The 18,394-nt window shown below is 44.4% G+C and overlaps 1 protein-coding gene across 1 annotated transcript in view; it reads left to right on the top strand.

The window, feature by feature from the left end:
• LOC124775378 (ATP-binding cassette sub-family C member 4-like) overlaps positions 1-18,394 on the top strand; it is a 165,394-nt gene that overhangs the window by 11,563 nt on the left and 135,437 nt on the right. The window contains exons 2-4 of the mRNA XM_047250213.1: positions 6,091-6,225; positions 12,143-12,347; positions 15,801-16,026. Coding sequence (XP_047106169.1) covers positions 6,091-6,225; positions 12,143-12,347; positions 15,801-16,026 — 566 coding nt within the window. The remainder of the gene's footprint in view (positions 1-6,090; positions 6,226-12,142; positions 12,348-15,800; positions 16,027-18,394) is intronic.

The raw sequence follows: 18,394 nt of genomic DNA, 5'->3' as shown, positions 1-18,394 counted from the left end.
TCAATCCTGATGTTAAGTTTCTCACTGTTCTCATTTCTGCTACTTCTCATTACCTTCGTCTTTCTCCGATTTACTCTCAAACCATACCGTGTACTCATTAGACTGTTCATTCCGTTCAGCATATCATTTAATTCTTCACTTTCACTCAGGATAGCAATGTCATCAGCGAATCGTATCATTGATATCCTTTCACCTTGTATTTTAATTCCACTCCTGAACCTTTCTTTTATTTCCATCATTGCTTCCTCGATGTACAGATTGAAGAGTAGGGGCGAAAGGCTACAGCCTTGTCTTACACCCTTCTTAATACGAGCACTTCGTTCTTGATCGTCCACTCTTATTATTCCCTATTGGCTCTTGTACATATTGTGTATGACCCTTCTCTCCCTATAGCTTACCCCCACTTTTTTCAGTATCTCGAACAGCTTGCACCATTTTATATTGTCGAACGCTTTTTCCAGGTCTACAAATCCTATGAAAGTGTCTTGATTTATCTTTAGCCTTGCTTCCATTATTAGCCGTAACGTCAGAATTGCCTCTCTCGTCCCTTTACTTTTCCTAAAGCCAAACCGATCGTCACCTAGCACATTCTCAATTTTCTTTTCCATTCTTCTGTATACAGGGTTATTACAAATGATTGAAGCGATTTCACAGCTCTACAATAACTTTATTATTTGAGATATTTTCAAAATGCTTTGCACACACATACAAAAACTCAAAAAGTTTTTTTAGGCATTCACAAATGTTCGATATGTGCCCCTTTAGTGATTCGGCAGACATCAAGCCGATAATCAAGTTCCTCCCACACTCGGCGCAGCATGTCCCCATCAATGAGTTCGAAAGCATCGTTGATGCGAGCTCGCAGTTCTGGCACGTTTCTTGGTAGAGGAGGTTTAAACACTGACTCTTTCACATAACCCCACAGAAAGAAATCGCATGGGGTTAAGTCGGGAGAGCGTGGAGGCCATGACATGAATTGCTGATTATGATCTCCACCACGACCGATCCATCGGTTTTCCAATCTCCTGTTTAAGAAATGCCGAACATCATGAAGGAAATGCGGTGGAGCATCATCCTGTTGAAAGATGAAGTCGGCGCTGTCGGTCTCCAATTGTGGCATGAGCCAGTTTTCCGCGGGCTACGCGTGAAACTTGCCCGCACGCGTTCAACCGTTTCTTCGCTCACTGCAGGCCGACCCGTTGATTTCCCCTTACAGAGGCATCCAGAAGCTTTAAACTGCGCATACCATCGCCGAATGGAGTTAGCAGTTGGTGGATCTTTGTTGAACTTCGTCCTGAAGCGTCGTTGCACTGTTATGACCGACTGATGTGAGTGCATTTCAAGCACGACATACGCTTTCCCGCTCCTGTCGCCATTTTGTCTCACTGCGCTCTCGAGCGCTCTGACGGCAGAAACCTGAAGTGCGGCTTCAGCCGAACAAAACTTTATGAGTTTTTCTACGTATCTGTAGTGTGTCGTGACCATATGTCAATGAATGGAGCTACAGTGAATTTATGAAATCGCTTCAATCATTTGTAATAGCCCTGTATTATTCTTGTAAGCAGCTTCGATGCATGAGCTGTTAAGCTGATTGTGCGATAATTCTCGCACTTGTCAGCTCTTGCCGTCTTCGGAATTGTGTGGATGATGCTTTTCCGAAAATCGGATGGTATATCGCCAGACTCATATATTCTACACACCAACGTGAATAGTCGTTTTGTTGCCACTTCCCCCAATGATATAACATTCATAAATGTCCACGCACTGACTGAAGATTCAACTGAGAATGAGACAGATAAGCACTATAAAGAATTATAGAGAGTAGTAGAAAGTATTCCAACAAAACACTACTTTCAGCATAGTAATGCAATCTGTGCATTCTCTTCATTTTGCTGGGCTGTAGCTCATACAGCCATGGCAGCCAGGTATGTTTCAGATGGGTGCAGCTGACATGATGTCTCTCCTGATGCTTCTGGTGTGGATCTGCCACCAATGACTCGTCGTCACAAGCGTTGTTTTTCCTAATGTACTGTCCAAAGCTTACATCGTTATACACTTCCTGTTTACCTATTACCAGTCTTCTAAATTCGCTTTATTGACGATATTCTGATGGTGCTCACTATCTGACATCGCAGATGGAGCTACTCATCCTGGTTTTGTCCCAGTCACATTACTTTATTTGCAAAAAATCAAATTAATTTTCTTTCGGTCTTCAGGTTTTTCTAATTTTTTTTTTCAAAATCATCCTATTTTGTTGTTCATTGTTCCACGTATTTTACTCAAGTGCTTACGTTTCTAAAGTTCATAATGTGAAGATGTTGAGGTATTTAGAAACTAGTAATGGGCGTACTATTCCCTATGGGCGGCTATTGACGCAGCTTGAGATTTGTATTTGAAGGCGCTCTTGCAAGGGTTAGTTCAATAAGTCCAGGGGAGCAGAGGGAGATGGTAAATACACACATCAAAAAAGTCTCGCGTCATCCCGGTTCCCAGAACTCCTGAAGATAGACGTTGACTGTGGGTATTGTAGCAAAACAGTCCCTTTGAATGTCCAGAGACGTCACTAAAACCGCCCAAATATGTAAACAACCATGCATGAGCAGCGCCTATTAGTCGGAGGGAGTCCGACAGCCGATCAGTTCAAGTCATTCCACAAGGTACACGCTCCTTCCAAAGGTACACGGCTCGTGCTGTCTGTAGTTCATGCCTAGACGACCAATACCGCGTTTAGATCGCGTCCGCATTGTTACTTTGTGCCTGGAAGGGCTCTCAACAAGGTAAGTGCTTTTCGTACAGCCACAGGATACCGTGTTACGACTAATACTGTGCGCGATAGGCTGCATGTTGCGCAACTTCACTCCCGACGTCCATGGCGATGTCCATCTTTGCAGCGCGGTACAGATGCGCCCACCAACATGCCGAATGGACCGCTCAAGACTGCATCACGGTCTCTTCTCCGATGAGTGTCCCATATGCCTTCAACCAGACAATCGACGGAGACACACTTTCCAGCGAGTGCAGCAAGGTGGAAGTACCCTGATGTTTTGGTGTGGCGTTATGTGTAGCTGACGAAATCTGCTGATGGTCGATTAAGGCGCCATAACGGCTGTACGATACGTGAATGCCGTCCTCCGACCGATAGTGCAACCATATCGGCAGCATATTGGCGAGGCATTCGTCCTCATGGACGACAATTCGCGCTTCCGTTGTGCACATTTTGTCAATGACTTCCTTCAAGATAACGACATCGCTCGACTGGAGTGGCCAGCATGTTCTTCGGGTATGAACCCTATCGAACATGCCCCGGATAGATTGAAAAGGGCTGTTTGTGGACGACGTGACCCACCGACCACTCTGAGGGATCTACGCCGAATCGTCGTTGAGGAGTGGGACAGACTGGACCAACAGTGCCTTGATGAACTTGTGGATAGTATGCCACGACGAGCACAAGCATGCATCAATGCATGCGGTGTATACAGCAGTCTGGACCACCACCTCTGAAGGTCTCGCCGTATGGTGGTACAACATGCAATGTGTAGTTTTCATGAGCAATAAAATGGGCGGAAACGATGTTTACGTTGATCCCTACTCCAGTTTTCTGTATAGGTTCCGGAACTCTCGGAACCGAGGTGATGCAAAACTTTTTTGATATGTGTGTCTCAGTTGTTTTCAGATACACGGCTTGGTTAGTACAGTAAAGAATGAAGGTTGCATGGTCTCCGTGGTGGTAGTAGTATTTGTTACGAGTTAGTTACTGCAAGTGCTAGGAGCTGCTGGCAGTTACTAATAATTTCTAATATCAAGCTCAAGGCGTATATGGTTTCCATATATAGAGGAAATAGGTTATTGAATAAGCCACAGACAAGATTAATCTCACTTAAGTCGTGATCTGTGCAAAAATCGACCATAATTTTAATCTTTCGTTCCTTCCCTCCAGACCATATTCTCTTATATTTATTCTTCACTTTCTTTCCGCACTATCGAATAACAGTTTCCAATCATCGTATCTCTTCATCATATACTGAGTAGCTTCTTTTATCACTTTACTTATATCCTTTTTCAATCATTTTCACATCTGCGGTTCTAGTTGGCATGTATGCTTTTACTACTGCGCAGAGTCGTTGTTTGGGTTTTGGCTACGATAATCAGCAGCTATGTTGTTCACAGTAGTCCGCATTTCTGCTTTCTTGTTCATAATTGGGACCGCTCCAACACTATTCCACATTGACGGAAAAAAATCGCAGCACCAAGAAGGAGTTGTGCGACATAAACGAAAGTTGCTAGGTGTGGTCCTGTATCTGGAAGGTGGTGTCTGTTCAGATTTCGCGCCAGCCGCACTATGAGAATGAAAATCGAGTTTGCTTTAAATACACATTGTGAAAGTCGTGAGAAACAGTTACGTTTGAGACTGGATGTGGTGAGTTGATGTTAGTCTTGTTGCCTTTAAGGCGACAAAGACGCCATTATCAAGACCTCACTGAGTTTAAACGAGGTCGTGCAATACAGCTAAGAGAAACTGTTTCTTCTACGATGCTAGGGAAATACATGGCAGTAGTGTAGCCTCTCTACATGATTGTTGGCAGTGGTGATCACGAAAATGTACAGTCGCTATGAGACCAGGCTACGGACTGACACGTGACACTGTCTAGAGGGAAGACCGTCGTCTTCGGAGTATGGCACTGGCGCATCGTACTCCATCTGCAGCAGAAACTTGAGCAGTAGTTGGTACCACAGGGACACAACGAACTCCAAGCCCGATACCTTGTAGCGTGCATTCCATTGTCCCGAAACCAAAGCCGTTTGCGGCTTCAGTATGTCAAGCCAGAGCTCATTGGAGGGCAGGTTGGAGGTCTGTTGTATTTTCCAATCAAAGTTGGTTTTGCCCCGGCGCCAGTGATTGCCGTTGGTTAGGAAGAGGCCAGTTGGTGGCCTTCAAGCAACCTGTCCGTGTGCTAGACTCACTGGACCTACACCTGGAGTTATGACTTGAGGTGCGATTCGTATGACAGCAGGAGCACTCTCATGGTCACACCACGCATCCTGACTGCAAATTTGTACAATCTAATAATTCGACCTGCTCTGCTGCCATTCAGGAAACGCATTTCAATGGCATGTTTTCGAACAGGCTGACGCTCTCCCATACACCGCTATTGTAGCCCAGTATGCTCTGCACTTTGTCGACATATTGTCTTGGCCTGCTCTTGCACCAGTTATGTCTCCAATGGAGCACATACTGGATGTCATCGGATGCCAACTCCAGCGTCATCCACAAATAGCATTAACTGTCCCTGTATTCACCGACAGGTGCAACAGGCACAAACTGACATCCGGCACCTGAAAAACAAAGTAAATGTACTTTGGCATGCTTGCATTCAACATTTTTAATGTAACAATATTTTACGTTTGCAGTGGCTTATCTAATGCCTACATATCCTTATCTTGCAACGTTAACCACTTAACTACGTTACCTAGAAAAATGTATTCCAGAAATTTCAATACTCTACATTAATAATTTCTTGGTGTCACTATCTCTTTTTCCGTCGGTGCATTTGAAGTTTCGTCGATAATCCTGCACTCACATTACCAGGAGTCCTATTTTTCCTGTCAGCGCAATACACTTTCTTTTTTTCCTGGTTCTTCTCCGGTTCTCTATGGGGTCGTCATTGTTATATCAGTTTAGACAATGGAAGTGGTATTTTGTGACCGAAGCTCTTCCTTACCCAACCACGACCTCCAGGAAAGAATGTGTATATCTCATCTGTCTGCATCTAGTGTAGATCTCAATTTCGGATTTCTTCAATTCGCTACTATTTGTTTGTTGCTATTCTTAAACGAAACTTTGATTTGAAAGTATCTGAATTGCGACCCAGGTGGATGCGGAAAACTGTGTGGAAACGAAACCTAACAGAAGACGATCTGTTTGACAGACTGGACAGGGATGCCACGGATAAACTGGGAGACAGGTTGCAAAAGTAAGTTCCTCTTTATATGTCGCTAGATACTCAGCTGTGGGTCTCACTCGTTTGACGATTCTTCATGCTGGTAACCACAGAACTCTTTCTTAACTTGCGTGAATACTCTTGGTTTCAGATCATGGGAAGAGGAACTTATTCGTGCAAAGGAAAAGGGCACCAAGCCTAGTTTAGCGAGAGCAATTTTTCGAACTTTCTGGTTGCGGTATTTCATCTACGGTGTATGTGAGCTGTTTGACCTTCTAATCCTCAGGTAAGATAACTAAATGTTTGGACCAAAAAATTCATTTTAAATAACATGTATGTTTCTAGCTAATGACAAAGCATTTCCTAAAACACATATTACTACTGCTGTTTCGTGTATATGAACGTGCTATTTCATTATTTGTAATTATAATGGTAACACACTTCTATTAGTAATAAAACATTCACAGGTCTCAAGATTTAATGGTCAACATAGTTAAAAAGAATGATTTTTTAATAGAGGAAAAACCCATGTGTATTAATAGCGTAAAGTTTGTTGGAAACTGCTAACTAAATGGTTATGCTTCTAATCGTCCGAAGCCGATGGTCGAATACAAAGAAACTGATATAGGCATGCGTATTCAAATACATAGATACGTAAACAGGCAGAATACGGCGCTGCGGTCGGCAACGCCTATATAAGACAAAAACTGTCTGGCGCAGTGTTAGGTCGCTTATTGCTGCTACAGTGGCAGGTAATCAATATTTAAGCGAGTTTAAACGTTGTGTAATGGTCGGCGCACGAGCGACGTGGCGCAGCACTTCAGAGACAGCGATGAAGTGGGGATTTTCCCTTACGACCATTTCACGAATGTACCGTCAATATCAGGACTCCGGTAAAACATCAAATCTCCGACATCGCTGCGGCCGCAAAAAGCTCGACCAACGACGACTGAAGAGAATCGTTCAACGTGACAGAAGTGCAGTCCTTCTGCATACTGCTGCAGATTTCAATGCAGGGCCATCAATAACTGTCAGCGTGCGAACCATTCAACGAAACATCATCGAATTGGCTTTCGGAGTCGAAGGCCCACTCGTGTAGCTTTGATGACTGCACGACCCAAAGCTTTACGCCTCACCTGGGCCCAACACCAACAGTGCACTATTGATGGTTCAAATGGCTCTGAGCACTATGGGACTTAACTTCTGAGGTCATCAGTCCCCTAGAACTTAGAACTACTTAAACCTAACTAACCTAAGGACATCACACACATCCATGCTCGAGGCAGGATTCGAACCTGCGACCGTAGAAGTCACGCGGTTCCAGACTGTAGCGCCTAGAACCGTTCGGCCACTTATGCAGGCTGACTGTTGATGACTGGAATGTTGGTTTGCTGGTTTGCTTGGATTCACCCATGATTTACGGCGCTTAGGATTATCAAAATATATCCATTTTTCATCACTTGACGCTATTCGGTTGAGTGACGACTTTCTTTTGTATCTGGCGATCAGAATTTCACAAATGGTCTTTCGATCTGCTTGCTGCCTTTCATTCAGTTCATGCGAAACCCATTTTCTCACTTTCTGTATATTTTCCATAGTTTTCAACCGAAGAGAAACGGCGTTCTGCGCCACATTCAGTTGTTACGCGAGTCCCTGCTGAGTTTGAGCATCATCTTCATCCAATAAGGCGTGCAATTTGTTTTCGTCAAATTTTTTCGGCCGGCCCCTTTTTGAAGAGCGGTTCTAGGCGCTTCAGTCCGGAACTGCGCTGCTGCTACGGTCACAGGTTCGAATCCTGCCTCGGCCATGGATGTGTGTGATGTCCTTAGTTTAGTTAGGTTTAAGTAGTTCTAAATCGAGGGGACTGATGACCTCAGATGTTAAGTCCCATAGTGCTCAGAGCCATTTGAACCATATTTTTTTTTAACTTTTTCGGTGATTTCCCGCGATCGTCGTTTCTCACGTCAAAATCACCACTTTTGAATTTTTTGAATCACTCGAAACATTGTTTTCCCAAGAGCATGTTCGCCGAAAACTTCGACAAGGATTCGATGGGATTCTGCGGCAGTTTTCTTCAAATGAAAACAGAAAATCAATGGTGTCCGAAAATCGTAGATCGTACACACAGAACTCGACATGTTTACGAATTTGAAACAGATACCGATGTACGGAACTTGGGTTACTGTATGCTGACATTCGTCATCCGTTACAGGAAGCAGACGGCACTGCAGACGCAGTCTCACGGGCCCTACACTGACGCCTAGCACCATCTATAAGGAGATTCTGATTTCGTATTTCTGCACCTGGTATATTCAGTTCACTAGGCAAGATAGTAGTCCAGGGAAAAATCCCTTACTTTGATCTCGTTGTTACAACGGATGGAATGCCGATTACATTTTATATATGGTTGCAAGGAAAGGACCACTACTGACTTAGTCATCCGCGATGATTAGAATCACCTCCGCTCTTATAAAATTGCCGCACTCAGGGTGTTACTCCAAAGGCTGCACAGAGTACGGCTTAGCCAGGAAGCCTTTCACAGGGAATTAAAAGTTATTCACTACACTTCACACTTTTCATAGATTTTGGTAGAACGTCTGAAGTAGATGGCAAAGAACTGCGTGCAAAGAACATTGTATCCTTTTTCACACCAAAAATTCTTGCTATCTCCGTTAGATACGAGGATACATCGGGATCAGACCCATTCTTGTGGAGGTTTATAGTAGTTGTTCTGACTATGCCTCAGTAAAATACATTGGTCAGACGGGGAGAAGTTTTAATGTTGATTTTAAAAAAAACCTATTTGATGAGGCGAGCTCGAAAACGGCAGGCAGTCCACATTTACGTGCTACGGGCACTGCATTACAAACGTTCCTGAAACTCCAAAATATTTACATAGGGCAGCTAAGGGCCACCTGCTTAACATTTTAGAAGAAGTGAAAATAATGAAATGCCTTAAAACTATATGCGGATTTACCCTTAATAGGCAGATAGAGTTACTTCTCCATTCCTTTTTGGCATATTTTGAGTGGATACACAAAACGCACACAAGTGGTGGTTAGTGTTTAACGTCGCGTCGACAATGAGACAGAGCGCAAGCTCGGGTTAGGGAAGGATTGGGAAGGAAATCGGCCATACCCTTTCAAAGGAACCATCCTTGCATTTGCCTGAAACGATTTAGGGAAATCACGGAAAACCTACAGCAGGATGGCTGGAGACGGGATTGAATCGTCGTCCTATCGAATGAGAGTCCAGTGTGCTAACCACTGCGCCACCTCGATCGCACACGAGTCACAGCTGTTGACAGAACAAGTATCTTACCGGCTTCCTCTCCCTTTCGTGGCTTCGTTCTATCCACCTACAGTGGTTAGACGTTTCTCATGTTATTGTGATACAAATCTGTTATCGTGTATTCATTTTGGTTCCTCCTTGTAGTTCTAGCACTATGAAAAATTTCTGAAGTTGTTGCATTTTTTAATGTAACAAGTGCTGTATGATTTTTTAAGATATCAGACCTTTTACCTCTGAATTTTTGCGTATTGTTGGCCTTCATTCTTTACCTCTTTGGACAACTGATGTGCGCTATTTCACACTGTGGCATATAATATAGATTCTAGTGTGACTTTGTAATGGTATTATGTATCTTTTTGTTAAGTGTAATGCTGTTAAGACCGGCTATATTGGTTGTTGATTTTCGTGGAGGAGTTCATTACCTTGTGGTGCTTTTACGTATGTATATATCATTGTGGTTTGGCAGCTTGTCGACCATTTTCACATGTTGTGGCCTCTGGCTAGCTATAACGATTTCTCTTGCTCCGTGCATGCGCTGCTAAGCATTCATCCGAGGACGCAGCTCGCTGATCCATACATTTCATAAAAGTGAATGTATGTTTGTATCTAAGTATGTTGCTCAACTCCTCCTAAGCCAATGGATCTATTTGACCAAACGTGGTACACATATAACTTACTTTCTGGAAATCACAGGGGGGAGAGGTGGGGGGAGAAAGAACCTTATACCTCCCAAAGGGGTAGATTGGGGGGGGCGGGGGGGGGGGGAGGGAGGGGGAGGATGGAAAAGGAGCGTATCGCTCGGCGCGCAAACAGCCAGACTACAGCTATTCATCCAGTTCTTGAGAATGGGAACCCTTAGCGACTTGCTGTCAACTTTGCACAATTTCAAACCTTTACGAAACTATTTCTCGCTGGCACTTCTCCAGCAAAATGCTTACTACGTTTTCGCTGTTCATGAAGTGAAACTGCCGCGTCAGGTATGGTCTTTAAATTTATGACTTCTATGCTACTAACTCTATCTGTAACGCTTGTTATAGACAGTATCTACATACACCAATGGACGTACCTGCAAAATTATTGAGGAGATAAGATGTCTTAAACCCCGAGCTGCTAAAAAACGAAACTGTATTGTGAAATTCGCTAGAGACAGAGGTGAAATATGTGTGAAAATACGAATGTAATACGTTAAATTTACGTGAAAGACATGTGACATGTGTGTACTTGGGCTACGCTTGGACGAGAAGCTCCTCCGTAACCCCAAAAACGATTTTATTATAAGGGGCGTTCAAAAAGAAACGAACCGGAGGCATAATTACAGAAACCAGTACGTGTGTTAGAAGTATTGAACCTGGCTGTTGAGACACTTGTCCCACTGTGATACAAGGCGCTGAAAGGATGTCTCATAAAATTCCCTGGGATGCGATGTTAACCAGCTCCGCACGTACAGCTGGACGTCGTCGTCCACACTAGTGCAGGAAACGCTATGCTGACGTTCTTATTTGACCAAGATGGCCCCCTTCTGATTCACTTCCTGCAGGACGGGACAACAGTGAATGCCCAGCGTTACTCACAAACCTTGTTCACCCTTTGGCAAGGGTTCAAATCAAAATAACCAGACGATCTCAACTGTGGGGTCATTCTGCCCCACGACAGTGCAAAGCCTCATACGGCCAACACAGTCGCGGCACTCCTGCAGAAATTTAAGTGGGAGGTTCTCAGCCACCCTCTCCCTGTTATTATGCCATTTTTGGTCCACTTAAAATGTCTATGAGGGCAAACAATTCACCTCGGTTGACGAAGTCCAGCTGTACGTGCAGAACTGGTTACATCGCAGCCCCAGGAACTTCATGATACAGCCTTTCACCGCCTTGTGTCACAGTGGGACAAGTGTGTCAACAGCCAGGGTCAGTATTTCTAACATACAGGTACTGGTTTCTGTAATTATGCCTCTGGCTCTTTTCTTTTTGAGTACTCATTATACATACCGTATGGAAAGAAGTACTGTGGGAGAAAGAACTAGCATCCTCCTATTTGGATCGGAATGACAACTTGGAGAGAGAATGTTGCAGGAAGAGATGGACAGAGAGGTGAAAGGAGATGGTGGACAGAGAGTGGGGGTGGGGGAGGTGAACAGAGAGAGGGGGAGGAGCAGATGGGCAGAGAGAGGGGGAAGGAAGAGCCGGATTAATAGAAGACTGGAATAAACACATACCAGGCAGTTGGGCAAAGCCGGACACTCAACTAGTATGTTACACTAGTGCGCTGGGTGCTGTTCCCGAGAAGACGTAGCGCATGTTTTCGGGAAACCTGTTGAGGTTGGGAGGGGAAAGGGGGCGGTAGGTGTTCTTTCCATCGTCATGATGTTGGTTCTTATTTTAAAAAATTTGTTTCAATGGATATGTTCTGCCGCTGTTCCTCTGGTTATTTTACTGGTAACAGTTGGGTACTTGATTACGCCAGTTTTGTGCAGGAAGATATGGGACTTCTGTAACTTACTATTACGGAGATTTTGAGACTACTATGTCTCGATAGGTCCGTATTCTCCACTTGTTGATCAACACTGTATGTACTAGGTACGTCGTATTCAAGATAGTTCTAATTTTTGAATCTTCTTTACGTCCGCAGTTTATCATCTGAAGATGTGATTGCAATGTCATGAAACTAGTTGTGATTAATAAATCGTTTTGACGCAACTGTTGTGGTTTTCATCGATTAAAATATTTCGAAGAGCTGTGAATTTAGTGTCAACGGTTCGATACTTCTTTCCGGAAAACGACATTTAGGCTCACTCTAAGGATTTAAATTCTAGAAATGAGCACATCATTTCAAACACACAGTCATAATTTATTCATAGTCGCCACAGCTGAACACCTTGCATCGAATTTATTTTGTCATTAATGTTTCCGTTGCAGAGTCGCTCAGCCGCTACTTCTGGGATTCACTATTCAATACTTCAATCCAGGCAGCACTATCACAGAAGAACAAGCCTACATCTACGCAAGTCTGATGGTGATCATCAATTTCCTGAAGATGTTCTGTTACCATCACTACAACATGCTTACCACATATGTCGGCATGAGGGTCAGGGTGGCCTGTTGCGCTCTTCTGTACCGGAAGGTGAGCACTACACGGTTTTATAGAAAGAAATCGTAAAACATTAGTGCCTGAGAATCCACATGAAACTACCATCGTAGCTTATCATGTGTAAATGTGTCGTTCTGACAGCTAAAACAGGCTTAACCCACCTTCAGTTGCGTGATAGCTTGCACTCTCGAAGACACTCACGTAATTAGTTTTTGGGGTCGTGCATTGGATCATTTGTTACATCGAAGAGAGGTATCGATGTGGCTATTGTAGTGTACACAAACTCATTTCAGAATGTCTGATATGGGGATTGAACTCTGGTGCACCTAATGAACGAAATTGGTTTTTTGACTTTTCTCTTAGGCATTGTTGACTTTTTCAATACATTTCAGCTCGAGATGATAAATATACAGTTCAAATATCACAAGAGGAGAAGGTATACACGGTACGTGGAAAAGAACAAAACGCGTAGTTGGATTACTTCACGGAAAGTCAGAGTTTGCCAAATGAAATAATGGATTTTTTGGCGTGTTCAGGGTCAGATGTAGACTCGAGTATTGGTTTAGTAATGATGAAGATAGGCTGAAGCATAAGAAAATCATCAGGAGGGCTGAGTCAATATATAATAAAGAGGTATAACGATGAATTGGGAAATGATGTGAATTGGTTTTCAAAGCTTTACATGCTATGGTAACGAGTAACACAGTTGGTACTTCACATGAAGAGGAATGGAAATCCATGAAATGGGCTATCACATAACTTAGATAGAAAATATAGGTAGTTGGACAATAGTTACAAGAGACGTTTAGTAACAGAAGACATACACTATGTGATCAAAGGTATCCGGACACATGGCTGAAAATGACTTACAAGTTCGTGGCTCACTCCATCGCTAATGTTGGAATTCAGTATGGTGTTGGTCCACCCTTAGCCTTGATGACAGCTTCCACTCTCGCAGGCATACGTTCAATCAGGTGCTGGAAGGTATCTTTGGGAGTGGCAGCCCATTCTTCACGGAGTGCTGCACTGAGGAGAGGTGTTGATGTCGGTCGGTGAGGCCTGGAACGAAATCGGGGTTCCAAAACATCCCAAAGGTGTTCTATAGGACTCATGTCAGGACTCTGTGCAGGCCAGTCCATTACAGTGATATTATTGTTCAAAATGTTCAAATGTGTGTGAAAACTTATGGGACTTAACTGCTAAGGTCATCAGTCCCTAAGCTTACACACTACTTAACCTGAATTATCCTAAGGACAAACACACACACCCATGCCCGAGGGAGGACTCGAACCTCCGCCGGGATATTATTGTCCTGTAACCACTGCACCACAGGCCGTGCATTATGAACAGGTGTTCGATCGTGTTGAAAGATGCAATCGCCATCCCCGTATTGCTCTTCAACAGTGGGAAGTAATAAGCATCTTAAAACATCAGTGCAGGCCTGTGCTGTGATAGTGCCACGCAAAATAACTAGGGATGCAAGCCCCGTCCATGAAAAACACGACCGCACCACAACACCACCGCCTTCGAATTTTACTGTTGGCACTACACACGCAGGCAGATGACGTTCACCGGGCATTCACCACACCCACACTCTGCCATCGGATCGCCACACTGTGTCCCGTAATTCATCACTCCACACAACGTTTTTCCGCTGTTTAATTCGTCCAATGTTTATGCTCCTTACACCATGTGAGGCGTCATTTGGCATTTACCGACGTGATTTTATGAGCAGCCGCTCGACCATGAAATCCAAGTTTTCTCACCTCCTGCCTAACTGTCATAGTACATAATATATGTATCAGTTCATGACATCCAGTCTTACAAATTTCCTTTTTCTGACGGACACACATTCAGATCGTCCGTTCTCAAAACTCTTCCATCTCTCTCCTCACATCCACCACTGCTGGCGGCTCATCTCCAACTGCGCAACGCTACGCACTGTTCACAAGCGACAGCCTAACACTACACAAGCGAATATTCCAACACTGAATCCAACCTGCCACAGACTGCACACAGCACAGTCAGTGATTTTCATACAGAGCACTACGTGGCGTCACCAACATAAAAACCTAAACAGCCTACTTACTATATGAATTACATGATTACAAATGACAGCTCCGCCAAAGCACTGGTTTTTATACCTTATGTATACTATGCTACCGCAATCTGAATATGTTTGTTCCACTAACCCATTACTTTTGTCACCACGCGTAAACTGATGAGCCAAATCATTATGTCTGTTGCCTAGCCCGAGAGTGCATGTAGTCTGTTGATGTCGCTGGCGCGTGATACGGTAAGGAAAGCACATAAGCGAAGCGGAAAGGAGTGGGGAATCATACCGACGACGATAAGGGCCAGAAAAGTGAAAATCCACTGACATAAACGACTGATAAAGACCAGATTCTTATGTCCCGGCGCCTCCAAAGCGAGCAGCCTGGTAACGGCAAATATAGTCGATTGTTCGCTTGCTTCTGTCTTCAGCAAGTATGAAAAGTGGCTGTAGAATGGTCAGTCCACGAGTAAGCCACAAGGTGTTGGACGTACACGCCTGACTACAGATCGTAGAGGTTGGAGGACACGTAGCGACCCATGACAGGCGTAATGACAGTGTACCCTGTTGGTGCAGGCACAAGTATTTCGGAGCACACTGTTCTGTACATATTGATGAATGTGGAGCTCCGTTAGACGAACCCTACGTGTCCCTATGTTGAACCAAGCAGATCTTCAATTACAAATACAGTCGGACTGAAGCATTAGAGATAGGACTGTAGATCAATAGAAACTTTATGCCTGGTCAGATGAATAATTTTTCTTGTTACACCAAATCGATGGTCGTGTCTGGATACGGCGTTATGAACGGCGCTTGAACTATCACCACGTCACGGACATAGGGCGATGCTATACAGGACATTCAGATGGCTTTCATGGGATCTGTGGTGGTAATCAAATACACCATGACGTCTGTGGTCTACGTGAACATCACTGGGGATCACGTTCAGCCCGTCGTGCTTTATCGCTCCCCCGATGGCAGTGGGCTCTTTTTAGGATAACCGTATCACGAGCTCAGGATCATGCTGAAATGGTTTGCCGTCTTCTTGGGCACCAGATTCGCCTGATCTGAACCAAATGGAACCCATCTGGCCCGCTAGCCACGAACCACCGGCCCGTAATTTACGGAAATTACATGATCTTTGGGTAGACATTTGGCACACAAACTTCCTGAAAATCAATAGAGAATCCTTAAAGTCCTTGCCGTACTGACTGTGAAAGATCGACGAACACACTATTAATCAGGTGGTACCAATGCCTGGCTCACCATTGTAGGACCTGCTTTATCGGCTTCAGGTTTCCAGACGACTATTAATTTAAATCTGAACTTTCTGAGTTGTCGAAACACTAACCTACGGCATTTAAGGAAATGCTGGAGGTACTAACTTGTGGGAGACCGTCTGGAACAAAACACGCTACTGTCTTGTGCCCCAGGTACTCCGCATCAACAAGCAGTCCATGGACGTGACAGCGACGGGTCAGGTGATCAACCTCATGTCCAACGACGTGGCCCGCTTCGACGTCGCTTCGATGAGCGCCAACTGGCTGTGGATCGCATTTCTGCAGCTGGCGATCGTCACGTACTTCTTGTACCGCTCCGTGTCCTGGGCGGCCTTCGCTGGTGTCATTTATGTCATCATCATGACGGTTCCACCACAGAGTAAGTTAAATGAGATACTGTTATCGTCCAGTAAACTAGATTTTTTGATGCAACAATTGCAAAAATCAGCTGGTCTTCCTGGTGTAATAATAGCTGAAACAGTTTCATACTCTTACTAACATAGTACTTTGGCTAAGACCTGCCCCATCCCATTGCTTTCAGGTACACTGCATGGATTCAGACATTAACTAAATGAAGCTGGTATCTGTACAGATACCATTGGTGATCTTGCAGCTCTAGAAGAATGAAATTATAATGAAATCCAGACTAGCTGCTTACAGGCCTTGATAAATATCAACGGGGATCTCCTGCTTATAGGGCAGACGCTCTAACCGACTGAGCCACCGAGAACACACACGACAGTGCAACTGCAGGGACTTATCTCTCGCACGCTCCCCATGAGACCCATACTTCCAACTTTCTGTCCACACACTACATTTGTAGCGCCCCTGCCCACCATATTCATTACTCACGGTAGTCAATCTACCGATTCCCTTAAGAGTTTGAGCAATGTGAGTGCATCTGCACTTTCGGACATGTCCGAAAGAACATATACCATCTTCTTGTAGACGAGGCTTACCGGCCAACGACCTTCTTCAGTGCGGATGCACTCACATTGGTCGAACTCTTACGGGAATCGGTAGTCTGACTACCACGAGTAATGAGTATGGTGGGCGGGGGAACTACAAATGTAGTGTGTGGACAGAAAGTTGGAAAGTGTGGGTCTCACAGGGAGCGTGCCAGAGATAAGTCTCTGCAGTCGCAGTGTCGTCTGTGTCTTAGGTGGCTCAGTCGTTTACATCGTCTATCATGTAAGCAGGAGGTTACGCTTTCTAATTCCGGGCGGGGTACACATTTTTCAACTGTCCCCGTTGATATTTATCAATGCCTGCAAGCAGCTAAAGGTCTACATTTCATTATAATTTCATTAACTAAATGCTCAAAATGATTAAACGTGGTGGTTCAAAAGAATTCGTTGCATTTCTCAAGACTACATCTTCAAGCTAAATGAAAATATGAACCAGGAGCAAATTTTAATTTACGCACCCAGACTAAAACGTTACCTTGGCTCAACTTGTAAATTGTCGCTCATATGGTTGCCTGTAGCGGTCTCCTGGTGCAGCTAGCTCTATCGCTCATTAATTACCCATTGTGCGTCCATTCGAGATAGTGCTAAAACAGGAACAAAATGTTTTTTGCTTTCTCCGCTTCAGCAGCTGCAGTTCAGTTACAGACGGACGGCGTGGTTTTCCTCGTACGTTCCGCAGTGCACCTGCTACAGCACGAAGTATTTGGCTACGGCGAAAACATATCCAAGACATTGGTTCTCGTTCAAGGCGTAGAGCGTATTCAACAAGCCCTTTATGATGGCGGTAAACATCAAGATGCAGGGTTTTGTAAATTCATTCCGGACATAGAGACGGGAAACAGCAGTATCATTTTACATTTAGTGTTCAGTATGTGGCTATATTCGATTTAAGTGGAAAAATAAACTGCCACTACGTAGGAATGCGGGGAACAGGGCGGCCGCATATCCTAATCGGCAGACAGAGACTCTCTGAAGTCTCATGTGTTTTGCGGGGTTTCTTGAGGGCAGCTTTATGTATTTTACAGGGACCACGTACCAGGATATGTGGAGAACTAGTATTTCCCCCAATAGCTAGAACAAATGGCTCTGAGCACTATGGGACTTAACATCTGAGGTCATCAGTCCCCTAGAACTTAGAACTACTTAAACCTAACTAACCTAAGGACATCACGCACATCCATGCCCCAGGCAGGATTCGAACCTGCGACCGTAGCGGCCGCGCGGTTCCAGACTGTAGCGCCTAGAACTGCTCGGCCACTCCGGCTGGCAATAGCTAGAACAAGCCGAAAGCTCTTTTGTAAACTAGACGGAGCACTACCACGCTAACACCAGCGTGTGAGAGCGTTTCTTAATAATGAACTGTCTCAGCCATAGATCGGCCGTTTGGGACACTCAGATCTCGCACTGTGCCATTCGCCTCCAAAGTGGACTGATCATGCGCTACACCATCAGTCCAAAAAGTTTCGAGACGGGATTAATAAAAAAAAAGTGCCATTAAAGCAGAGCTACTAAACACAGTTTTCCGAAATTCCTTCACCAAGGAAGATGATGTAAATATTCCAGAATTGAAACCGAGAACAACTGCCAACATGAGTAACTCAGAAGTAGATATTCTGGGTGTAACGAAACAGCTTAAATCACATAATAGAGGCAAAGCCTCCGGCCCAATTTGTTTACCGATCAGATTCCTTTCAGAGTATTCTGATACAATAGCTCTATGCTTAACAATGACACAACCGCTCGCTCGTGGAAAAATTTGTTACCTAAAGGCCAGAAAGT

This window comes from Schistocerca piceifrons, chromosome 2 (assembly GCF_021461385.2).
Source record: "Schistocerca piceifrons isolate TAMUIC-IGC-003096 chromosome 2, iqSchPice1.1, whole genome shotgun sequence".
NCBI classification, from domain to species: domain Eukaryota; kingdom Metazoa; phylum Arthropoda; class Insecta; order Orthoptera; family Acrididae; genus Schistocerca; species Schistocerca piceifrons.
The sequence above is the reverse complement of the archived record's forward strand: the minus strand, read 5'-3'. Positions and strand labels throughout refer to the sequence as shown.